The sequence below is a fragment of the Coregonus clupeaformis genome, unplaced genomic scaffold (assembly GCF_020615455.1).
Source record: "Coregonus clupeaformis isolate EN_2021a unplaced genomic scaffold, ASM2061545v1 scaf0070, whole genome shotgun sequence".
NCBI classification, from domain to species: domain Eukaryota; kingdom Metazoa; phylum Chordata; class Actinopteri; order Salmoniformes; family Salmonidae; genus Coregonus; species Coregonus clupeaformis.
Window position 1 is genome coordinate 306,470 of NW_025533525.1, and position 25,461 is coordinate 331,930.

The 25,461-nt window shown below is 43.2% G+C and overlaps 3 protein-coding genes across 4 annotated transcripts in view; 1 reads left to right on the top strand and 2 right to left on the bottom strand.

Moving 5' to 3' along the window:
* Window positions 1–207: 207 nt before the first annotated feature.
* Window positions 208–2,521, bottom strand: LOC121546211 (tRNA-dihydrouridine(20a/20b) synthase [NAD(P)+]-like). Its single transcript, XM_041857305.2, has 5 exons — window positions 2,171–2,521; window positions 1,930–2,051; window positions 1,542–1,782; window positions 1,173–1,399; window positions 208–557 (listed from the first exon to the last, which is right to left on the bottom strand). Exons 1-5 carry the CDS (start codon window positions 2,254–2,256, stop codon window positions 283–285), a joined length of 951 nt encoding a protein of 316 aa, XP_041713239.1. The 5' UTR covers window positions 2,257–2,521; the 3' UTR covers window positions 208–282.
* A 156-nt stretch (window positions 2,522–2,677) lies between these two features.
* LOC121546208 (conserved oligomeric Golgi complex subunit 5) overlaps window positions 2,678–25,461 on the top strand; it is an 88,625-nt gene continuing 65,841 nt past the window's right edge. The window contains exons 1-6 of the mRNA XM_041857301.2: window positions 2,678–2,752; window positions 3,109–3,248; window positions 3,457–3,514; window positions 4,333–4,387; window positions 4,639–4,708; window positions 6,732–6,852. Of these exons, the coding sequence (XP_041713235.2) occupies window positions 2,707–2,752; window positions 3,109–3,248; window positions 3,457–3,514; window positions 4,333–4,387; window positions 4,639–4,708; window positions 6,732–6,852 (490 nt within the window). The 5' untranslated portion in view covers window positions 2,678–2,706. The remainder of the gene's footprint in view (window positions 2,753–3,108; window positions 3,249–3,456; window positions 3,515–4,332; window positions 4,388–4,638; window positions 4,709–6,731; window positions 6,853–25,461) is intronic.
* LOC121546210 (G-protein coupled receptor 22) lies at window positions 13,445–25,187 on the bottom strand. 2 transcript variants are annotated; one of them, XM_041857303.2, is made up of 4 exons: window positions 24,269–25,187; window positions 18,417–18,543; window positions 18,021–18,167; window positions 13,445–17,744 (listed from the first exon to the last, which is right to left on the bottom strand). In XM_041857303.2, exons 2-4 carry the CDS (start codon window positions 18,537–18,539, stop codon window positions 16,683–16,685), a joined length of 1,332 nt encoding a protein of 443 aa, XP_041713237.1. In that variant the 5' UTR covers window positions 18,540–18,543; window positions 24,269–25,187; the 3' UTR covers window positions 13,445–16,682. The 2 variants fall into 2 exon arrangements, with proteins under 2 accessions (XP_041713237.1, XP_041713238.1); XM_041857304.2 differs by lacking the exon at window positions 24,269–25,187 and adding an exon at window positions 21,998–22,032.

The window sequence follows — 25,461 nt, forward strand, 5'->3', positions numbered from 1 at the left end:
CATACTGTACACATCATGGAAAGTGCAAATATAATGAAATTAGGTGTAATGTGTTTGGTTTTGTTTGTACCTTTTGACCATATCTGACTGGACATGTTGAAGTGAATCTAATGCAACCTTCATTTTTTATTGCAGGTAGAGGGACACATTATGTGCACGCACACTGCACACCTCAACTATCAGAATGAGACAAAAATTAAAAGGCAATATAGTAAATAAAAGATTTTATTCCATTGAAAATATTATTAATAACATACACAATAAAATATACCTAGCCAGTGTTTATGATAGGACTACAGTCTGTGTGTCTGGTGATCCATATGTGTTGTGGAGGTAGTCTATGACAGCGGCGGTGCTATGCAGGGAGTTGAACACCTTCCTCTCGGGATGGGAGCTGACCCGCTCCAGCATGTAGATGAGGTGCTGGTGGAAGCAGGTGAAGGGGGTCCCCTGGTTCGTGGCGAGGTCCACCCAGTCCCACACACACTCAAGAGGGGTCTCATTGTAGCCAGCGAACATGGCCGGGTTGGACAACAGCCCCCGGGCGGCCATCACACCTACAGAACAGGGCATGTGAGGTGGGAGGGGAAGTGCCTTGAGTGAGCCATATAACTATAAAGATCCTGTATAGAGATATTCAATATTTTCTCTAATTATTTATGTGCATGGAATCTCTAGCTACCCATTTATGTATTTACAATTCATATCTGTTAAGGTGACACAATAAACAGATAATGATTTCCCTGGATGTAATCTGAGAGGTTACAGAATAAATGCAGATGAAAAGCAGATAGTGTTTATGATAAGGAGTAAACAGTGGGCTATGTAGTTCTATGAAAATAAACCATGACAGTGGCTCCCCCCCAGAAACCGCCCATGTTGTGGTTTATTTTCATAGAACTGCACAGCTTGTCATTGTGGATCACTTTGGCCTATATAAAGGGATTTATTATGAAGCTATTTCAAGAGGGTCTTTCCCAAGGAAATAACTACACGTCTAGTTACTAAGGGTCTCATATAATATGACACCTTATTCCCATAAACAGTTAACTACTTTTGACCAGAGCCCTGTGTGACTGCCTTTTGACTATCTGGTCACAAGTAGTGCACAATATTGGGAATAGGGAATCAATTGAGATTTGTATTAAATTGAATTTTGTAATTGAACTGACCATCAACTCCAGTGAGCTGGTGAGTGGTCTCCACATCTCGGAGGGTCTTTATGTCTCCGTTGGCGATGACAGGGACTGACAGGCTGTCCTTGATGGTCTTGATAGCGTCAAAGTGGACCGGCTGGTGGCGCTCCTCTGCGGTCCGACCATGGACCGTTATCCATGACACCCCTGCCGCCTCTGCCTTCTGACACAGATCCACCGTACGTCGCAGGTCCTTGTGAATTCTGGGAAAAGAGAGAGGAAACAACGACTAGAAAAGGAACTTCAGATGACACTTAGGTTGTTTGCAAAATAAAGCTTTTACAAGCTCTTTTGTCATTGAAGTAAAAGTGAAACTATTATATTTGGTGATATGATCACTCGTACCTTATTTTGATGGAGGCTGTGTAGTTAGGATTGTCCACTTGGTTCCTGACATGTCGAACCATGTCTTTGACCAGCTCAGGTTTGTTGATAAGGCATGCCCCGTAGCCTTCCGACATGGCCCAGCGCTGGGGACAGCCACAGTTAAGGTCCACTCCATCAGAGAAGGGTGCAACCACACAGGCTGCATCAGCCAGGGTCTGGGCATCACTGGCAGCAAACTGCACGATCAGAGGACGGTCAGCTGATGGGAGAGACAGAGAGCAATAAAGTTGGATTTAATTGACACCACATTGACAGTCTCCACACATCAATGACTGCAGACACCAAGTCCCTATAGTTTGAGAGGCATCTAACATTTCCTTGAAGAAAAAAAGTGATCTCATATTACCTTCATTAGTTGTAAATTCACTGTCTCTGGCTTTGACAGAACGCATAAAGTCAGGAGCAACTATCATTGGAGTGAAGCAAATGTCACAGTCAAATTTCCTCACCAGTGACCTGAATGCCAACCTGGAAAAGTAGAAAATAAACGATGAGTTATAGCTATTGCTCAACCTACTTCAGCTATCTGCACAAATCCCAACAGCTGAACAAGTCATTGAAAATGTACGAAGATCAGATCATCTTACTTTGAATACCGGACCATAGGAGCACAGATTTTCAGAACTTTCCCTTCCTCAAACATGTCCATCATGTTGGTGGTCGTCATTTTCATAGACCGTACGTTTTTAATCACTGAAGTGAGCTAGCCAGTTAGCTAGCTAGTTAGCTTGGCATGGCAATGCTTTTCTTTCCACAGTCGAAACGGTTTGTTGCATACAATTTATGGTATATTCTAACGTTGCTGTGACTAGATAACGTTCATATTTGATGTAATTAAGCTAGCTAGTTAGCTAGCTAAAGTTGACAAACACCCCAATGCAAACAATAACACGCGGTATCATTAGTGGGCGTGTCCTCCGAACAACCTTTCATTTTTACCTTTGAACCTAAAAAGTATTGAAATATTTTTTATTTTCGTATTTATTTTATAAATAACGTTATCACAATGAACTTTGATACAAAATACAGATCGTTTGATATTTTCTTATGAAGAATAAAGTGTTTGGTTTGGTTCATTTCCTGTCGCTGAAATTCGACGTAATCGCGTGATGAAGTGGCAAACATGGAGGGTAGTGGAGAAGCTTCAACGAATTCATTGTTAAATGATGGTAAAATGCTATATTTTAACATTTATTTTAAATACTTTTCTGTCAGTCAGTTTTACTTCACGTAGGTGTATGTTTTGTTTTATTTAGCAAGGTGTATCAGCCCCGTAGTCGTTTACGAATGAGAGCTACCGAGTTGACAGTGCAGTCCATCATTGACAACTGACAGCAAGACATCATAATCGTTTCTGTTTGTCAATACTTTTCTTTACTTGTGATAAAAAACAGAAGTGTCTTTGGAAATACGTTTGGAGTGGAATGTGTGTGGCCATATTTTTGCTTTACCATTGGTAAGAAATAATCCCGGAAGTGATTTAGCTAGCTAATCTATTTTTCCTATTCATCCATCTCTTCTCCAGAATGCTATGCTGATTTTCTCACAGAGGACTTTGACGTGAAGACGTACACAGCCCAGGCCATCCACCATGCTGTCATCGCAGAACAGCTGGCCAAGCTGTCTCAGGGCATCAGTCAGCTGGACAAGGAGCTCCATTGCCAGGTATACATGACACCTATCACCTGTCACACACAACTGTATCTCACACATGTGAGACCCATAGAGCCATACCTATATCTATTATTAGTTTAATCGGCCAGTCAGTTTGTTCTATACTGATGGCTGGTATGTATACATTTTCTGTAGGAAAGACACTTTTCGTTCATGTGTTGAATGACTTATTGACTGTGGTAAATATTTATCCTGTCAGGTGGTAGCCAGGCATGAGGAGCTACTTGCTCAAGCTACTGGGATTGAGTCTTTGGAAGGTAACACACCTTTAGCACATATTTGTATGGCACTTCTGACTTGCTGGAACAGGGGTTCTCAAAGTGGGGTCTGCGGACCCCTGGGGGCTTTTGGCCAAGGGATCCATGGCCAAAAGCCACAGATCCCTGTGTAATACAATACAAGTACCGTGGATACAATGTAATATTATGAATCTAAAATGTATCTTCTTAACCCTGGACAACATGGGCCTGGGAGGCTCACAGGGATATTGGTATCCACAGTACTCCACCAATTAGAGACTGTGTATATATATATATGTATTTCTTTTACATAAATGCACTGTAATTTAAAATTGAAAACATCAATGTTTTCTCTCTGCTTCGTGGCAAAATGTGTAGAATTGCAGGATATTAGCTTTAAAGCTGCAACAACAAAAAATATCTCTGCCCCATGACAAAATGTGGAGAATTGCAGGAAATTAGTCAAATGTTCTTTCCACTGGCCCTAGACTAGATTCGTCCGGCCATGCACTGCAGACGTCACAGTAAACTCCTTGTAGACTATTTTTTAATGTTCTGATTATGAGGGGGTCCCTGATGAATTTGCTATCAAATAAGGGGTCCCCAGCCCCAAAAAATTGAAAACCCATGTGCTGGAATATATGCTGTCATTGTAGTGCTGTAGACAGTCCATAGGGGATGCTGCTGTCACACAATTGGATATAAGCATCAGTGCATCTCAGTACTGAAGTGATTGTGGTCTATTTGAACAGAGAATAATGTTTTATTACATAAAAGCCAATCATATAATTTTTATGTTGATATATTGAGTGAGTTGTTTGTGTGTTGTTTCTCAGGGGTCCTGCAGATGATGCAGACCAGGATCGCTGCTCTGCAGGGTGCTGTGGACAGGTAGGTTAACCACTGATCTAGGACCAGATTAACATACCCGCAATCTCAACCTTAACCATTATGGTGATGAAGAAACATCTTATCCTGTATCAGTGGTTAGGTGCATTATCTACCTACTCCAAGCCTATAACAGACCATAACATATCATCACAGGGAATGTTCTAGGCAAAATATTACCCTTGTGTTCGGAGACCCTCAATAATCAGACCTCTAATAACAGCACTCAACCTTCTATTTGATTTCTCTCGTAGGATAAGGACAAAGATTGTTGACCCCTACAATAAGATTGTAGCCAGGACTGCCCAGCTCGCCAGATTGCAGGTATCCATCCATCTTGATGGTGTTGTATTATTGTATGGCCGTGTACTGAGGCTCAAATAGCAGGGGGAAGATTGCCTCTCTAGTGTTCATTATTATCAGCACTCTGTCTGACAGCGTCTCTACTTCTGCGCTGGACTTGATTTCCATGTTTATTGGAAAGACATCTGGGGTAGAGAAATGGATAGACAGCATTTGCTTGGGTTTTTATTGTCTCTCTGCTCACTTTCAAGATAGGTACTTCAAGTTGTCAAGGTCGCCTAATGTCTCCTGGACAGCTGCCAGGATCCTCCTGTTTAAATTGGAAAGATGACAATAACCCAGAGCCATATAGAGATCTATATACCTGTATATGGCTCTGGGATATCCTCTTCTACCCTGTCAATACAATGTAGCTGTAGCAGGTGTTGGTTATTATATGACCCCTTTTACTCTTGTTGCACATGCCTGCCATTATGGAATCACTCCCCACCACTTTGGAGAAAGGCATATTTGTAAAGATGATTTATGGAACTGTGCTTTTGGAGGCTGAGCGATCTTCATACCAGGAATCCTAGCTGTTACATAAAATGCATCTGTTTTTCTTGGTAAGTCCTCCACTAAATAATACATAAAGACCACGTTAAAGGTTTACAACGTTATCTCAACCTTTCAAACAGCATTACTTTGACCCTGTTCTCAGATTGCAGATGCTATCTTAACTCATGACATCACTGTTGTGGTTTTTAATCCACCCCCGTTTAGAAGAAATCAATAAAAAGCAGTCAGGTGTTTTAAAAGTTGAATTTCTACCCCTGTTAAAATAAGACCTGTTCTTGTGAGCAACCTGACCCAGTCCTGTCCGAGGCTGGGTAGCTGCGACCAGATAGAGAGCGAAATAGAGACTCTGGGTTTACAGGCTCTCATTCAGCACACACTGCCTCTCCGTCGTCTGTGGAGTCGAGGGGAAGGCTTATTATATATTGATGGAATATGGCTTCAGTCAGAAAGGGCACTGGGATTCTAACTGGCTCCTTCCTCTCCCATAGCTCTGGCTGTGTGTCAGCTCTGTCTGTCTTCTGATGCTCTCTCTGTCTCAGCTTTGTCATCATGTGTGTGTGGGGAGTTATTGTTGTTATCTACACCACAGACATGCATCCTGCAGAGAAGATACTAGTAGCAGGCAGGCATGCCAGGCTGGTAAGATCTTAGGATGAACATGGGCCTGGTTTGTGAAAGGAGAGGGTGCTGTGATTTCTGAATAGAATAGTTGCAATGTTAATATTATTTTATATAGACAGACCCCTCTTAACACTTTTCACTCCCAGTGACTGTCCTGTCCTTGGTGTTAGGGTCTGTCTGTGTGTGTGTGTGTGTGTGTGTGTGTGTTTGTTTGTATTCTGTCTCTGTCTGTGTGTTTCTGTCCGTCTGTCTGTCTGTCTCTGTGGGACTGGGGTGAGGTAGGTCTGAAGGAGACCGGTAATGATCAGACTATAAATCCAGGGGGAATAGGAGAGTGCTTGTTTGTCTTTTAGTCTAGTGTTCGCTCCCAAAATGGCAGCTTCTCGGCCACCCACAGATAAAGCAATCAGTCTGACACACACAGACACTTGGGACGGACACACACACAGCCATCACAGACATCACAGACACAGAGGCTCCGGGGACAGACCCCCAGCTCTCAGCTGCATTCTAAACACACTACTAAGCCAAAACACGCTGCTGATCTCTCTGTGTCCTTCAGCTCCAGGCACAGCCCCACAATGCTGCTAGACACACGGTTATTATTTCCACTATTGATATGCCCATGGTTGGCATTATTGTTACTATATAGGCTACAATAGGAAAATAAATACTTGGAAATGTCAAAAGTGATTGGTTAGAGATCATTTACAATAAGTGATGTTCAATAAATTATGACAAAACAAGAGGATCGTTCCATATTAGATTTGTCATTCACTCACATCTTGTCATATAGATTCAGAAAGACGGGTTCAGATGGGGTTATATTTTGTATTGATTTCTTTATGAATCCTATTTTTCCCAGGTGGCATGTGACCTGCTGCGAAGGATCATCAGGATCCTGTACCTGTCCAAGCGTCTGCAGGGCCAGCTCCAGGGAGGAAGCAGGGAGATCACCAAGGCTGCCCAGAGCCTCAACGAACTGGGTGAGCGACCACTGCCTGTTCACCTCTGATACACTGCACTGTACTACTGACAAGGCTGCTCAAAGCCTCAACGAACTGGGTACTGTAATACTGACATGGTTAACTCACCTCATTTGGGCCTACTGTAAAGAGAGTGTAGATGGTGATGAGATCACCAAGGTAATCAGATCAGCTTCTACAAACTGGGTGAGTGACCCTGCTCATTCACTATAATACTACTGACACTAAGGTGAAACTCCCCTAATTTAGGCCTACTGTAAAAGGTGTAGGTGGTGCTGAGATCACCAAAGCTACTCAGAGCCTCAAAGAGCTGGGTGAGTGACTTGTAGAAAAAGGGGAGGATAGGAAGCGCTGCAGGGATATACTAGTAGATGTTTGTACTGTAGGTTGAAGGTGCTCTTTGGTTTAGGGTAATCAAAAAACAAGGAGGACTCTTCATATAATTAAAATGCCTTTATCTTGATGGCATTTTCACGTTTTTTGGAAAGATTTTGTTCTATTGAACATGCCGTCATAATAAAGGCATTTTAATTACATGAAGAGTGCCTTGGTCCTCCTTGTGTTTTGAGAACTGGTTGATTTGACTCTGGGACACTGCTTACGTCTCACTATAGCCTCTGCTTAGAACACACCAGGTTGGTAAATGCTGACCTACTCTCCACTGATGGGTCGCTTAAAGGTCACTGTGTGTAAGGTCACTCAGGCTGGATTTGGCTTCAATCAAACCAATGATTGACAGACAGACAGACCCAATGTTCAGAGAAACCCAATTTTCCTTGATATATATATATATATAAAGAAACAGTGCTTTTTAACTGCTAATAGTTTGATAAATATCTTTACTACAGGAAATAAATCCCAAACTCATTAATCTAATAAAACACTGCGTTTCTGCTGCACAGGAACTAGATTATATCTTCCCACAGTGCGGAAGTCTTGGTATTTACTTTAATGTGTTTTTGGAATGCAGTGTTGGCTAAGCAATGCACAGCGCTTGATTAATCCCTGACCTATAGGCCAGGCTATATTCTGTAAATAGATGACCCTTCTCTCTTTAACTGTGACAATAAGATAGCTGTGTTTTCCCCACAATTGGATTTTAAAATGTTATACAATCGGAAACTTTTTATTTTCTCCTGGAGCATTTTTTTTTTCTGGGGAAAGGGGAGCGAGAGTGTCTCGCTGGACACAGCAGCAGGCCCCAGCGAAACAGTCACAGGGGCAGGCAGACACTTTCATTGCAGGAATCATGAGGATAATGCACTTTACTGTTTGACCAAATCATGGTTTTAGCATCCTAAAAAAAGAGGACGTTTTGAGTGACCATGTATAATGTGCAGCTCGCACCGATGCGACCACTTAAAAATCTTACTCGCACAGCCAACTCGAAGGGTTGCAAAATGCGACTAAATGGTCGCAGTCTGGAGCCCTGTTTCAGGTATTTATGTCGTTGATTACCCCATTCATAGACACTAACTACTTTAGCGCCTATTGACGATAGTATCTTCTGACCGGGGTCAGAGTTATGTTAAGAGCCCCGACGCTTACTCTAAAAATTAACATACATTGCTTGTGGTACTGTTTTGGAAACATAAGGAACGCATCTTTCATATCAGCCAGAAATCATTTTCATAAAACAAAACGTGTCAATTACAACACACATTTCTAGGGTTAGGGTTCCAACACGAACATATCTCCATGTTACAGCGCTTGTTTACGGAAGACATAGGCCGCCACCTGTGCTAATTAGCTACCTAGCATACTCTGAACACCTGTGTGAGCTAACAGGAGAGGAAGTGTATTTCTTCAACTGGAGGCACACACAGTGTATGGATCTGTGCAAAACTGCTACAGTAAGTGTATCTTTTTTATTTGAATGATTCTTTTTCGCTGAAATGAAAGATAAGGAGCATATTAGCATATGTTTTCGAAAACCGTTGCGAAAGCGATGGTTATTGAAGTTTCTAAACGTTAAAACAGCGTCGGAATTGTAGTTTACACGGAGCCAAAGGTGGGCGAATGTAATGGCTGAAAACCCAACATACGGAGAAGAAGGGTTTTCGAGAGCTAGGGGTTGATATGCTTGTGATCAATATTCTACATTTAGCTAGTGAGCTATAAAGTCATTCAGGGATGCAATTTACCATTCAATGTATGGATAAGGTATTGTGTATGGTAGGAACACCAGGCCATGGAATAGTCTATGTATAGATTGCCATTGATTGGTATGAAATGATCCACGAAATAAGATCTTGTTGTGCAGTCAAGCTTGAGCAGTGTGATTATCTCTCAACTGTCTCCCAAATGGCACCCTATTCCCTATAGTGTGCTACTTTTGACCAGAGCCCTATGGGAACCCTATGAGAGGCCTATGGGCCCTGGTCAAAAGTACTGCACTACATAGGGAATAGGGTGCCATTTGGAACGCAACCTCAGTTATGATTCCTCACAGATTGTACCAAACGCAAGCCAAGTAGGCTAACAGAGAACGATGATGCATTCTGTCCCTGTTTTCTACACTGTGCTGGTGACTCAATGCTGAATCTAATACTCTATCTGCCAAGTGCAGAGCAAAGTACTATGCAAATGTATTTATATGCTGTGGTTGGAGGGACTTTTAACATGAACAGTAGTCTTCATTATACTGCAGTACCCTGACAGTGATTCCAGTGAATTTCTCAGAAAGAGCGTCATTGCATTTAACCGATGCAGGGAAAGAGAGGTGGTAGACAAAATCGATGTCCTTTTCAGAAATCACATGGTACATATTTATTAGTTCTACTCCTGTTTCTCCATGCATGTGGATCATATGGCTTTTATAAGAGCTAGTACACACACACACACTCACAATAGGGCTGTGACGGTCATGGAATTTTGGATGACGGTAATCGGCCAGCCAAATGACCGCTGTCTCTGTCATAACCGTTCGAATAGCAAAAAATATATACAACATTTTATGCAAATGTTCTCCTCCTCTGCTCCTGACTGCATGTGCTGCAATAGCAATATAATTAATAGAACAGGCGTCCCCATTCAAATCAATGATTGCATAGTAGGTGGATTGGAGGCCCACAGGATCCCATGTGACTCAGTTGATAGAGAATGGCGCTTGAAACGCCAGGGTTGTGGGTTGATTCCCACGGGGGAGCAGTACGGTGAAAAAAGTATGAAAACGTATGCACTCACTACTGTAAGTCACTCTGGATAAGAGTGTCTGCTAAATGACCACAACAACAAAACAACAACATTGCAAGTGTACCCATAGGAGCAAAGCAGGAAGTAAAAGCAAGAAGTGTACCCATCAATATGTGCTGTGATTTGTTGATTCAACTCAACTGACATTACAAAAAATGTATTTCCATTGAATACATCAGTTGACATCATTTTAATTAGCATTCTACATTATCATGGAAATTATTGCATCACAATACCAGGCAGCCATTGCAAGTGTGCCCATGAGTTTAACAGTCAAATCGCCAGGGTTAGAGGTTCCAAGCCCATTGTATTCATTCTATTTCTATGTGTGCTGCTGCTGCATTGTCGGGGGTGTTGCATCGTTTGCTAAAACACCTTTATTTTTTCAGCAAGGAGCAACAAAGTTCCATCATGTTACGAATGCACGGCTGTCCTTTCTTCAGTCAGCTGTTCGTTCCAAATCATTTGTATTTATTTTTACAGTTATGACAGGTTTTTTATTTTCATGACGATCTTCATCCATAACCGTCAGTTATATGGTAATTGTACCAGCCCTAATACACACACACACATACACACACACACACACCAAAGAACCACTGACGCCAGGGGCTCAGAGTAAAATATGGCCTTTACACACTCTCACCCATATATGATTCATGTTGTCAAACGTCTCTCTCACAGTACAGTACACAGTCCTCTCTATCACACTAAATAAGATTTGTTTGGTTGTTGACTCAGTTGTGACTTCTGGTCCCGTAGAGCTGATTTGAATGTGTTCAGTGTTGAGTTCACTTCATGTGGGGTTTCACATGATCATGTTGGTGGGAATTTCCCAGCTCCGTCAATACCAGAAATTGTTATTGTGGAGGGTTTCAGGACCAATCCGGTCCAATCCGGTTACAACTATACAATTGTTTTTAAGGGTGAGAAGTGGCGGTAGGTTACCTTTAGGCCTACCTGTTGAACTAGCCAGTTATCTACTGTAGGTACAATGAGACTGGCAAAGCACAATGAATGGCCACCTCGGCTCGAACTGAATGGTAGACGGAAGCTGATTGAGTCTCTGTTCTATCGTTGGCGTCATGCTGTCTCTCCTCCTCTCCCTCTTTGTTGACTCTCAAGACACCTGCCTGGTTGTTTCCCCTGTTTTTAGCAAGCTTTTCAACTGAGCCAGAAATCAATCTTCAGTCCACTCTCAGCCCCCTTTCTTCAACTGCCAGGACATTCGAATAGGCCTGAATTACAGGCTGATACTGCTGCTGGCCTAATACAATCACACAGCACAGCCACAGCACAGCCACAGCACAATCACACAGCACAGCCACAGCCACAGCCAGCCTAATGTGATTTGGAGCGCTTTCTTCTGTCAGCCTGTAGCACTGGGCAGGGTGGAGAACACTGAACAGGTAGTAGAGAGGGGGGAGGAGGAGAAAGAGAGAGCGAATAGGAGGAGAAGACGAGGGAGAGGAGGTCAGATGGGGGTTGGGTGGTGGTGGAGAAAAAATGAGTGAGTGAGTAAACAAGGGATGGATGGATAAAGGGGTGGAGGAGGGGGGTGACTGGGGGGAGAGCCGCCTGCCGAGTGTAATAAAGTGATTGAAGTAGATGCAGTGGAGGGGACACAGAGGGAGAGAGAGCAGCCTGCTATTGTTGAGGAGGGAATCAAAGGCTGCGTTCCAAATGGTACCTTATTCCCTTTTATATGCACTAATTTTGGACTGTGTAGCCTCGCCGTCTATTGTAGGATTGTGTGTGGCTTTGGCTTGGATCAAATTTACTACAACGTTCGATAGAGAGGAGATTTAGGCAGTTGTATGTAAAGTAAACGCAACATGCAACAATTTGATTGATTTTACTGAGTTACAGTTCATATAAGGAAGGAAATCAATAAATTGAAATAAATTCATTAGCCCCTAATCTATGGATTTCACATGACTGGGAATACAGATGTGCATCTATTGGTCACAGATACCTTTTTAAGAAAAGTAGGGGCATGGATCAGAAAACCAGTCAGTATCTGGTGTGACCACCATTTTGCCTCATGCAACGCGACACATCTCCTTCGCATAGAGTTGATCAGGCTGTTGATTGTGGCCTGTGGAATGTTGTCCCAATCCTCTTCAATGGCTGTGCGAAGTTGCTGGATATTGGCGGGATCTGGAACACTCTGTTGTACACGTCGATCCAGAGCATCCCAAACATGCTCAATGTGTGACATGTCTTGTGAGTATGCAGGCCATGGAAGAACTGGGACATTTTCAGCTTCCAGGAATTGTGTACAGATCCTTGCGACATTGGGCCGTGCATTATCATGCTGGAACATTAGGTGATGTCGGCGGATGAATGGGCCTCAAGGTTTTTGTCATGGTATCTCTGTGCATTCAAATTGCCATCGATAAAATGCAATTATCTTTGTTGTCCGTAGCTTATGCCTGCCCATACTATAACCCCACCGCCACCATGGGGCACTCTGTTCACAACGTTGATATCAGCAAACCGGTGGCCCACACGACGCCATACACATGGTCTGACACAACGCTATACACGTGGTCTGCGGTTGTGAGGCCGGTTGGATGTACTGCCAAATTCTCTAAAATGAAGTTGGAGGCGGCTTATGGTAGAGAAATTAACATTCAATTCTCTGGCAACAGCTCTGGTGGACATTCCTGCCATCAGCATGCCTATAGCACGCTTCCTCAACTTGAGACATCTGTGGCATTGTGTTGTGTGACAAAACTGCACATTTTAGAGTGGCCTTTTGTTGTCCCCAGCACAAGGTGCACGTGTGTAATGGTTATGTTGTTTATCAGCTTATTGATATGCCACACCTGTCAGGTGGATGGATTATCTTGGCAAAAGAGAAATGCTCACTAACAGGGATGTAAACAAATGTGTGTACAATATTTTCCAAGCTTTTTTGTGCGTATGGAACATTTCTGGGATCTTTTATTTCAGCTCATGAAACATGGGACCAACACTTTACATGTTGCGTTTATATTTTAGTTCATTGTATTTTCAATGAGACTGTGTATGACGTTATTATCGAGCAATAATCCGGTGGTGTTGCGCTGTCTCAATGTCTTTGACATATTTTAATCCACTTGTGTCTGTGTCGTCTTCCTCTCATATCTCGGATGTATTGGTTTCCTCCGCTATGGGACTACAGCCCTGGCTGTCAGTCAGAGTGGATGAAGTGTCAGTCACCGTGGTAACTGTCAGTCACAGCAGCCAGCCCCAGAGACCAGCTATAATGACACAATGGTCCTGACTGTCAGTCAGACAGAGGCTACTCCCATGGGAGAGGAAGAAAGGAAGGAGGGATGACAGAGAAGAAGAGGGAAGATTGAAGAAAGGAGGGGGACTGGTGACTAAAAGAATGGGGATGGGAAGGCAATTCATTGTGTTCAATTTATTTGCAAAGTGTAGGTGGCAGTTGGCCAAACCATTTGAGAGGCCTAGTACCACACAACACCTCTCCTTATATGAGCTAGACCCTTTTTGGTCATACATAACAAATGCACAACAACCTTTTACATAACAGCCCTGGCACACAGAACACTCCAGAACACTAGAACATTCAGGGCCTCCGGAATCAAAAGCACTCCTCTTATCAGCCATGTGCGACCCTGGGCTGAGTGTTGGGAGAGGGAACAGAGGAGAGAGATACTGTATAGATGGAGAGGGAGTGTGAGATGGATAGAGAGAATGAAAGAGATAGATGGGGTCTGGTGTGCAGTAAGTGAGCTAAGAGGGTGGGAAATGGTGTGGTCCCAGGACCAGAGGCGGATATGTCAGTCCGATAGGCCTACTCTGAATAGTTTTCCAGGTAGGGCCCGGGATAACATAAAGGATTAAGATGATGTCACCAAAGACCCTAGGAAGTATTCATGAGAAGTTGAACCAACTGTTCCAATCTTATCAGTAAGTTCCATTCGGCTCCTCAGCTGGCAATGCTGATAGGTCTATATTTCCTGAAGAATCTTGGGGGTTTTGACATCTCTGTCTAGGCTCATCTTTCTTAATCTCATTCTAGAATAGAATTCTGCTCCTCTCCGGTCTGATGACTCAGAGTTCTGTGAGGACTGATCGCTTAGACAGGCGAGATTACTCTGCTACTTCAGAGAGGATTGCGGTTCAATTTATCCTCCTCGGCACTCTACTCATGTAGACCGATAGCCGAAGCCTATATAAAGAATAGGCTTGATATTTTCGACCAATGAAATGTAGCCTAGAATCTAACCTGTGCACATCCTCTATGTAGGCATAGAAAATCAGTCAAGTTGTGAAGATTGAGGTACAGTGTTGGTTTGTCTATGCATTACTCATCAACTTTATATAGACAAGTGGTTCTAGCCTTCTTTTTTTAATGGTCTGAGCCAACCTGTAATGAACAGTTAGATGGAGCTTCAATCAACATCGCCAACCTGCCTTTAGTGCTTGCTGGCAAACAGCCAGCCAAGTACCCCAGCTTATAATTGTCTCTTAAAATGCACATTGAGACGGAGTGATTTTTAGGAGACTCAGAGGGCCATTCGATGAGGGTTCTAAAAAAGAAAGGTTGGCAGAGGGTTTTAGGCTGGTCTCTTCCTGACCTCACATGGCGCCTCAACTGATATGGCATATGACCACACCCCACACACTGTAGGTCACATTGCAAGTACATTTTGAATGGCAGTTTAGACAAAGTGTTTTTAGCCTTGAATGAATTACAATATATGAGGCAATATGAGTCATTCAATGGTATAATAAAGTGTTTTGACTTTAAGTGTCCTGTTTCGGACATTTCTCCCCTCGCTCATATCCCCTCCCCTTCCTAGCATCTAAATGCCCTCTCTCAGCTGAACAGATAGCTAGGTACAGTGCATTGGTATTGTGTGTGTGTTTGACGGTGACCGCATCTCTCCGACACAGAAGAGGGAAAAGCACCATGACCTTGCCGTGTCATGATGGCGGCGGGGAGGGAGGGTGATTGTGATGCATCGCCTGCCACAGCCAGCCGTTATTATCTAGCTAGCAGTCCTAGCCTTGGTAATCACAAGGCATCAAGCGTGAGAGAGAGAGTGGGAGAGAGGGGTGCTCGGCAAGGGGAAAGGCAAGGGCAAGTGTTGTGGCAAGTGATGTATCAACACCGAATAGCCCGTGACCAGACCACTTCACAATTCTCCCCCCACTTGCCCCAGCCTTGCTAAGCGCTATGGACTGCAGCATGTCCGAGTCCTCACTCACTCACTCACTCAATGTCCTCCAACTCCAACCAGAAAATACAGATTGATTTGCATGTTGGCCTCAGTGTGATAATGAAAGGAAGCAGGCTCGAGTTTTGGCAGCCATGTTGTTCTCTTCACCCTGGCCTGTGACTAGATAATAAGAGAAGCAGCATAACAGCTGTGTTCCGGCCGGGAGAGCAGCTGGGGTCATCTCAGGATGGTTAGGCTACAGATGCTGATTATGTGTTGAAATCATAAGGTCATGTCTTAGTAATGCTGGGATTAGTTTTCAGAATGCAGCCTCTCGCTTAGGTTGGAAAGTGCTGCTGGACTCTGTTTCTATCCTTCCATCTTACACTAAATCACACATGTAACAGGCAGATGGAAAGAGACTCTCAGAGGACAGGAAAGGGGGAAGTGGGATTTCACCTGTAAATATTTGTGCCGCTACAGTGACTTGATGTCCTCTGTGCCTAAGTGGCCAAGTTTACAAAAGCGTAGTAAAGTGGGGAATGTGTGACAGAATACCCTTCAACCAGAATACCCAACAGAATGCCCTCTAAACTTTTTCACGTTATTTATTATAAAAGGACAAATACTTGCTTGAAGGAAAGAGTCACCCATTTTGAATGTTATATCGTATTTGTCTATCTCTGAGCTATGCTCTATCGATTCTAGAGGTAATTTCATGTTTTGATGTGTATCTGAGCTATTAGCCATTCAAGCAGGCAGAAATACAGCCGGTATGACACATTTTGCATCATTGCTCATAGCTCAGAGATGCACAAATATGATATAACATTCAAAATGGGTGAATCTTTCCTTTATGTGTTGTAAACATATATTTATTCTATACACTGTACATGACTATACACAATAATTATGTTACAGTCTATAACAACACTATGCAGTAGGTACAGTACTTAGTTTAAATTGTCCTTGATACCATATCAATATCTTACAATAAATAGTAATAAATTATCCCCTTTAGGGTAACTATACAGGTAAAATGTTTTCATTTACATTACTGCTTTGGATAAGTGGTTTCCCATTTTTAATTGAGTTGGTTCGTGATAACGTTTTGTCACCCTGTATAAGTGTCCATTGCTTATTCCATTTTATTCTTATTTCACGTCCTCATAATCCACATTGTCTTATTCTGCATCTTCTGAACAGAAGCTTTTCTATCTTGACCTTGGCTCAGACTCATGTCTATGAACTCCCTCTAGCCATGCAGATAGTCATTGACTTCTCAGAAATGATCTCTTTATTCCACTTTCTCTGAAGATGGACATAGCTTATTCCAAGTTATCCCACTCTGCCACCTCTGTTGAGAGGTATGTCTTTCGACCTAACCACTGCCCCCAAGCCTTGCCGATCTTCATGATGCACTATAGCCTGTCATGGATGACAGACAATGTTGTTTTATTCCGGATCCTGGGAAGATAGACACTTCTGCCTGACCTCAGACTCCTCGAAGGTGACTTTCTTGTTGTTCCTCTTGGGGTCGATCCAGGAGTTGTGAATGACCACGTTGTTGGGCATTGGCTCAGCCTCTACCACGGACACCACCCTTTTCTTCATCTTGCTCTTCAGCACCTTCTGGAACTTCTGCCTGGTGAAGGCGTAGAGCAGCGGGTGGAAGATGGTTGTCCCATAAGCCATGACCAGGAAACCCAACCGCAACTTGACCGTGAAGTCTGAGGGCCCTGCGCTGAGGATGACCGTGTTGAGGACCGTGATGGGCGTCCAGCAGAGCAGGAAGGTGGAGATGATGAGGAGGGACATCCTGAAGACGCGTTTCTGCCTCTCCCGCCGTTCTCGGTGGCGTTTAACGGCCCTGCGCAGAGCCATGAGGACGGAGACGGAGGTCCGCATGGACAGGACCGCAGGTGGGTTTCCGCCCCCTCTGACTGCCTCGCTGCCCTGGGACGCATCTGTAGATTCCACCTGCGTTGCAGTGGTTAAGGAGATGGTCTTCTTCTTGCAGGGCTTCTTCTTGGGCTGGTTGTGTTGGAAGCGTGTCCCGATGCGGATGTTCAGTGCCTGGAGTATCTTGTAGTAGGTCACCAGCATGACTACAGCCGTGAAGAAGAAGATTGGGATCTGAGCCAAGAGGTGGTAGTACAGCCCCAGCTCTGTGTAGTACTCGTTAGTATGGACCACAGAGGCAACTGCAGTCTGGTTGACGAAGTCTGAACCAAAATCGCTGAAGAAACCCACCTCCATGAAGGGGACCAGGAAACTGAAGAAGGACATAGCCCAAATTAAGCCCAGCAGAGCCACGGCACGTCCCATGGTTAGCATGCGGTTGGCTGGACGCACTGATATGTCGTAGCGGTCGACAGTGATAGCTAGCACGTTAGAGGCAGTGGCTACGCTAGCGAAGGAGACACAGGCCTCGTGGAAGCAGCAGACCAGTGCTGTATCAGCCTCCAGGGGGAGGAGTATTACCACGGCAGTCAGAGGGATGCAAGACACACACACCTGGAACCAGAGATATAAATAAGGATTAAGATTATTATTAGTTCAATGTGTCTCCTTCTACAGCAGATATAGTGGCCTACTTCCTGAGGATTCTTGATATTTGTCAGACTAATTGCACTGCAATCATCTCATCCTAGACACTCACTGGAATTGTCCCTACACATTGATCTAAGGCCAGTTTTGTGTTCTCCCTCCCAATGGTTAAAGTTTGTATTTTAAATGTATTAACTGATCCGAGGTCTGTGCCTAAAGGAAACATCAAAGACGGACACTCACTAGTACGTCTAGCACATGCAGATTCATGGTGACGATGTTGGACACGGAGGTGATGAGGTTTTGCTTCATGCAGTAGAGGACCAGCACTGTCAGGTTACTGCTTAGGCCCAGCACGATCTCCAGCAGCAGGAACGCTGTCAGCGACACCTGGAGGCCCGGAGGATAATAGCATTTAGTTTTATGATAATGATAGTATCACAATAATAGTATTGTAATAACTGCTTGCATCATGATATCTGCTTGTATCGCGATAACCAATTATATTGTGATAACTGCTTTCATTGCGATATATGCTTTAATCGTGATATCTGCTTTTACGATAACTGACGTTGACCTAAGTTTACCCTCTTAAGAAAAGTAGAAGTGATATACATGTAAGGGTGAGTAAGCGTGTACCTGGAAGCTGACGGGGTAGGGGGCGGCAGACTGGGTCATATCAAGGTCAGAGGGTTCCGAGGTGTCGAGGACAGTCACGTTGCTCATGGTGGCTTCTGAGATCAGCACAGGAGGGGTATGCATTATCCTAGAGAGACATGGTGAGACAGAGAGAGGAGGGAAAGGAGAGGAATATCAGAACAGGGACTGATTGCATTAATTTATGTATAGGGGGAGAGAAAGGTGTTGAGTTTCACCACAGAAGTGTATCGTATACATAACTATTGACTTCCTCTCATCTACAGTGGGGAAAAAAAGTATTTAGTCAGCCACCAATTGTGCAAGTTCTCCCACTTAAAAAGATGAGAGAGGCCTGTAATTTTCATCATAGGTACACGTCAACTATGACAGACAAATTGAGAAAAAAAATCCAGAAAATCACATTGTAGGATTTTTTATGAATTTATTTGCAAATTATGGTGGAAAATAAGTATTTGGTCACCTACAAACAAGCAAGATTTCTGGCTCTCACAGACCTGTAACTTCTTCTTTAAGAGGCTCCTCTGTCCTCCACTCGTTACCTGTATTAATGGCACCTGTTTGAACTTGTTATCAGTATAAAAGACACCTGTCCACAACCTCAAACAGTCACACTCCAAACTCCACTATGGCCAAGACCAAAGAGCTGTCAAAGGACACCAGAAACAAAATTGTAGACCTGCACCAGGCTGGGAAGACTGAATCTGCAATAGGTAAGCAGCTTGGTTTGAAGAAATCAACTGTGGGAGCAATTATTAGGAAATGGAAGACATACAAGATCACTGATAATCTCCCTCGATCTGGGGCTCCACGCAAGATCTCACCCGTGGGGGTCAAAATGATCACAAGAACGGTGAGCAAAATCCCAGAACCACACGGGGGGACCTAGTGAATGACCTGCAGAGAGCTGGGACCAAAGTAACAAAGCCTACCATCAGTAACATACTACGCCGCCAGGGGACTCAAATCCTGCAGTGCCAGACATGTCCCCGCTGCTTAAGCCAGTACATGTCCAGGCCCGTCTGAAGTTTGCTAGAGTGCATTTTGATGATCCAGAAGAGGATTGGGAGAATATCATATGGTCAGATGAAACCAAAATAGAACTTTTTGGTAAAAACTCAACTCGTCGTGTTTGGAGGACAAAGAATGCTGAGTTGCATCCAAAGAACACCATACCTACTGTGAAGCATGGGGGTGGAAACATCATGCTTTGGGGCTGTTTTTCTGCAAAGGGACCAGGACGACTGATCCGTGTAAAGGAAAGAATGAATGGGGCCATGTATCATGAGATTTTGAGTGAAAACCTCCTTCCATCAGCAAGGGCATTGAAGATGAAACGTGGCTGGGTCTTTCAGCATGACAATGATCCCAAACACACTGCCCGGGCAACGAAGGAGTGGCTTCGTAAGAAGCATTTCAAGGTCCTGGAGTGGCCTAGCCAGTCTCCAGATCTCAACCCCATAGAAAATCTTTGGAGGGAGTTGAAAGTCCGTGTTGCCCAGCGACAGCCCCAAAACATCACTGCTCTAGAGGAGATCTGCATGGAGGAATGGGCCAAAATACCAGCAACAGTGTGTGAAAACCTTGTGAAGACTTACAGAAAACATTTGACCTGTGTCATTGCCAACAAAGGGTATATAACAAAGTATTGAGAAACTTTTGTTATTGACCAAATACTTATTTTCCACCATAATTTGCAAATAAATTCATAAAAAATCCTACAATGTGATTTTCTGGAAAAAAAATTCTCATTTTGTCTGTCATAGTTGACGTGTACATATGATGAAAATTACAGGCCTCTCTCATCTTTTTAAGTGGGAGAACTTGCACAATTGGTGGCTGACTAAATACTTTTTTTCCACACTGTATGTCTTATGTTTCATTGTCTTCTCCTGATGAAGACCTTCAAAATGTTGAATTAAACTAGGGAGCAGACAATAGTATAGAATAGGCTATTTCTATTCCTTTTTAATCTCATCTAGCTCATCTGTCTATCTGTGTCTGACTGTTTTTGTGTCTGGGACTTCTTCTGAATGTATTTTTACCTCACTGGGATTCCATTTAAAGTGTGAAATGTGGCCGATGTGTGAACCTTTCCAAGTGTGGAAGCTTCAATCACAAACTGATTTTGTGATGTTATCTTGATGGAATCTTTCAAAAGGTGGCAATTATAAATCAAAAAGCCAATTTCCGCAGTTTTCCGCTGTGCTTTTGAAAAATGGTGTTCTACTGTGCGTGATAATAAGATTTTCGCTTTGTGGAAAGAGTGAAAATGAGTACTCTCCCTTTATCAGTTCATTGCTGACACCTTTATCAAGTGTTAAAATGTTAGCTGACTAGAACTAATAGTGCTTCACTTTAGTCAGTCATGTCAGTGTTTTTGTTGTTACATTAGGTTTAGAATTGTGTTTGTGGTGACTTTGATCAATGTGTCCATGTTCTTAGGTACACTACCGGTCAAAAGTTTTAGAACACCTACTCATTCAAGGGTTTTTCTTTTATTTTTGTTATTTTCTACATTGTAGAATAATAGTGAAGACGTCAAAACTATGAAGTAACACATATAGAATCATGTAGTAACCAAAAAAGTGTTAAACAATTCAAAATAAATGTTATATGCACCCTTTGCTTTGATGACAGCTTTGCACACTCTTGGCATTCTCTCAACCAGCTTCATGAGGTAGTCACCTGGAATGCATTTCAATTAACAGGTGTGCCTTCTTAAAAGTTAATTTGTGGAATTTATTTCCTTCTTAATGTGTTTGAGCCAATCAGTTGTGTTGTGACAAGGTAGGGGGGGTATACAGAAGATAGCCCTATTTGGTAAAAGTCCATATTATGGCAATAACAGCTCAAACAAGCAAAGATAAATTACTTTAAGACATGAAGGTCAGTCAATACGGAACATTTTAAACACTTTGAAAACTTCTTCAAGTGCAGTCACAAAAACCATCAAGCGCTATGATGAAACTGGCTCTCATGAGGACCGCCACAGGAATGGAAGACCCAGAGTTACGTCTGCTGCAGAGGATAAGTTCATTAGAGTTACCAGCCTCAGAAATTGCAGCCCAAATAAATGCTTCACAGAGTTCAAGTAACAGACACTCATCTCAACATCAACTGTTCAGAGGAGACTGTGTGAATCAGGCCTTCATGTGTCGAATTGCTGCAAAGAAACCACTACTAAAGGAAACCAATAATAAGAAGAGACTTGCTTGAGCCAAGAAACACTAGCAATGGACATTAGACCAGTGGAAATTTGTCCTTTGGTCTGGAGTCCAAATTGGAGATTTTTGGTTCCAACCGCCGTGTCTTTGTGAGATGCGGTGTGGGTGAACGGATGATCTCTGCATGTGTATTTCCCACCGTAAAGGATGGAGGAGGAGGTGTTATGGTGTGGGGGTGCTTTGCTAGTGACACAGTCTGTGATATATTTAGAATTCAAGGCACACTTAACCAGCATGGCTACCACAGCATTCTGCAGCCATACAGTGGGACTATAATTTGTTTTTCAACAGGACAATGACCCAACACACCTCTAGGCTGTGTAAGGGCTATTTTACCTAGAAGGAGAGTGATGGAGTGCTGCATCAGATGACTTGGCCTCCCCCGACCTCAACCAAATTGAGATGGTTTGGGATGAGTTGGACCGCAGAGTGAAGGAAAAGCAGCCAACAAGTGCTCAGCATATGTGGGAACTCCTTCAAGACTGTTGGAAAAGCATTCCAGGTGAAGCTGGTTGAGAGAATACCAATAGTGTGCAAAGCTGTCATCAAGGCAAAAGGTGGCTATCTGAAGAATCTGAAATATACAGTGGAGAAAAAAAAGTATTTAGTCAGCCACCAATTGTGCAAGTTCTCCCACTTAAAAAGATGAGAGAGGTCTGTAATTTTCATCATAGGTACACGTCAACTATGACAGACAAATTGAGAAAAACAAATCCAGAAAATCACATTGTAGGATTTTTAATGAATTTATTTGCAAATTATGGTGGTAAATAAGTATTTGGTCACCTACAAATAAGCAAGATTTCTGGCTCTCACAGACCTGTAACTTCTTCTTTAAGAGGCTCCTCTGTCCTCCACTCGTTACCTGTATTAATGGCACTTGTTTGAACTTGTTATCAGTATAAAAGACACCTGTCCACAACCTCAGTCACACTCCAAACTCCACTATGGCCAAGACCAAAGAGCTGTCAAAGGACACCAGAAACAAAATTGTAGACCTGCACCAGGCTGGGAAGACTGAATCTGCAATAGGTAAGCAGCTTGGTTTGAAGAAATCAACTGTGGGAGCAATTATTAGGAAATGGAAGACATACAAGATCACTGATAATCTCCCTCGATCTGGGGCTCCACGCAAGATCTCACCCCGTGGGGTCAAAATGATCACAAGAACGGTGAGCAAAAATCCCAGAACCACACGGGGGGACCTAGTGAATGACCTGCAGAGAGCTGGGACCAAAGTAACAAAGCCTACCATCAGTAACACACTACGCCGCCAGGGACTCAAATCCTGCAGTGCCAGACGTGTCCCCCTGCTTAAGCCAGTACATGTCCAGGCCCGTCTGAAGTTTGCTAGAGTGCATTTGGATGATCCAGAAGAGGATTGGGAGAATGTCATATGGTCAGATGAAACCAAAATATAACATTTTGGTAAAAACTCAACTCTTCATGTTTGGAGGACAAAGAATGCTGAGTTGCATCCAAAGAACACCATACCTACTGTGAAGCATGGGGGTGGAAACATCATGCTTTGGGGCTGTTTTTCTGCAAAGGGACCAGGACGACTGATCCGTGTAAAGGAAAGAATGAATGGGGCCATGTATCGTGAGATTTTGAGTGAAAACCTCCTTCCATCAGCAAGGGCATTGAAGATGAAACGTGGCTGGGTCTTTCAGCATGACAATGATCCCAAACACACCGCCCGGGCAACGAAGGAGTGGCTTCGTAAGAAGCATTTCAAGGTCCTGGAGTGGCCTAGCCAGTCTCCAGATCTCAACCCCATAGAAAATCTTTGGAGGGAGTTGAAAGTCCGTGTTGCCCAGCGACAGCCCCAAAACATCACCACTCTAGAGGAGATCTGCATGGAGGAATGGGCCAAAATACCAGCAACAGTGTGTGAAAACCTTGTGAATACTTACAGAAAACGTTTGACCTGTGTCATTGCCAACAAAGGGTATATAACAAAGTATTGAGAAACTTTTGTTATTGACCAAATACTTATTTTCCACCATAATTTGCAAATAAATTCATAAAAAATCCTACAATGTGATTTTATGGATTTTTTTTTTCTCATTTTGTCTGTCATAGTTGACATGTACCTATGATGAAAATTACAGGCCTCTCTCGTCTTTTTAAGTGGGAGAACTTGCACAATTTGTGGCTGACTAAATACTTTTTTCCCCCACTGCAACATATATTTTGATTTGGTTAACACTTTTTTGGTTACTACATGATTCCATATGTGTTATTTCATAGTTTTGATGTCTTCACTATTATTCTACAATGTAGAACATAGTAAAAATATAGACAAACCCTTGAATGAGTAGGTGTTCTAAAACTTTTGACCGGTAGTGTATTTCAGTAATGAATGTCCTTGCTTTGCTTTTATGTCTAGATATAACATTGTTTTCCATGTGATTTTACGTTTTACATTTTAGTCATTTAGCAGACGCTCTTATCCAGAGCGACTTACAGTTAGTGAGTGCATACATTTTTCATACTGTGTGTGATCTGTCCAGAGGCTAGTCATGTCCAGAGAAACTGTCCAGAACCAGAAAGTCCTTTTGTGGCTCAGTAGGCATTTTTATATTGCAGACACACTGTACTCACCCCTCCCTCGTGCACCGTCTCCCCTTCAAGAGTCCATGAACCAGCCAGAGCCGACTTGCTGAGGCCCCAATAGGAAATCATAAGATCCAACCATAGTTCTGTAGTAGTAGTAATAATACTTATGTAGTAGTAGCAGAAATCTCCACTTGGCACACCTTTAATCCTAATGGTGCAGCCCTTTCTCGAAAAAATTGGAAGGTTATGATGCAGATGAGTGTAGTTGGAGCCAGCTGAAACTGTCTTGGATCCTTTCTTTTCTATTTTACGGATAAAAATTCAGCTCCACCATGAGAGAAAAAACAGTCCACTTTCAAAACGTTTCCCGATTTACTTTACTCAGAGGCTGCAAACAACAGTGATGGATCACAGAGGACTGCTCTATGCTCTCGTACATCCAGTAAAAACACTGTATTCCGGTTAGGGAAAAGCACTGAGGATTCATTAAACGCAGAAACTCATACACTCGTCGTCCGCGGTGGGTAGGGAGAGGATGTGCATTGTAGCATCCATCCACGTGATTTACTAAATGAATGGTTTCTTTTATGCAGCTGCTTGTTGTCCTTTGTTATTTGATCGGTAGTCCTCCTCGGATCTTAACAGAGCCAGAGCAGTGCCTGGCTGATACTCAACTCTCCTCCCCTTTTCCTTCAGTACGTATTCCCTCCGACACCCTTCAGAAACACCCCTCCATCACTTTCCAGAGAGCAGAGTTAAGGTCAATGGCCTTTTCGTCTCCTCACACCTTGAAATTCCACTGGAGTGAGGCAGGATCACCTCAGTGCTGTGGCACCTTATACATTCATGTCAGACCAGGCTGGGAGGAGGGTCATTAGCTACTTTGGAGAGAGAGAGGAGTTTATATTATAACACTGGGCCATCAGATATGTGGCGTTTGGTGCTCTCTCTCTCTCTCTCTCTGTCTCTCTGTCTCTCTCTCTCTGTCTCTCTCTCTCTGTCTCTGTCTCTGTCTCTGTCTCTGTCTCTCTCTCTGTCTCTCTCTCTGTCTCTCTCTCTGTCTCTCTCTCTCTGTCTCTCTCGTCTCTCTCTCTCTCTCTCTCTCTCTCTCTCTCTCTCTCTATCTATCTATCTATCTATCTATCTATCTATCTATCTCATCTATCTATCTATCTATCTATCTATCTATCTATCTATCTATCTATCTATCTATCTATCTATCTATCTATCTATCTATC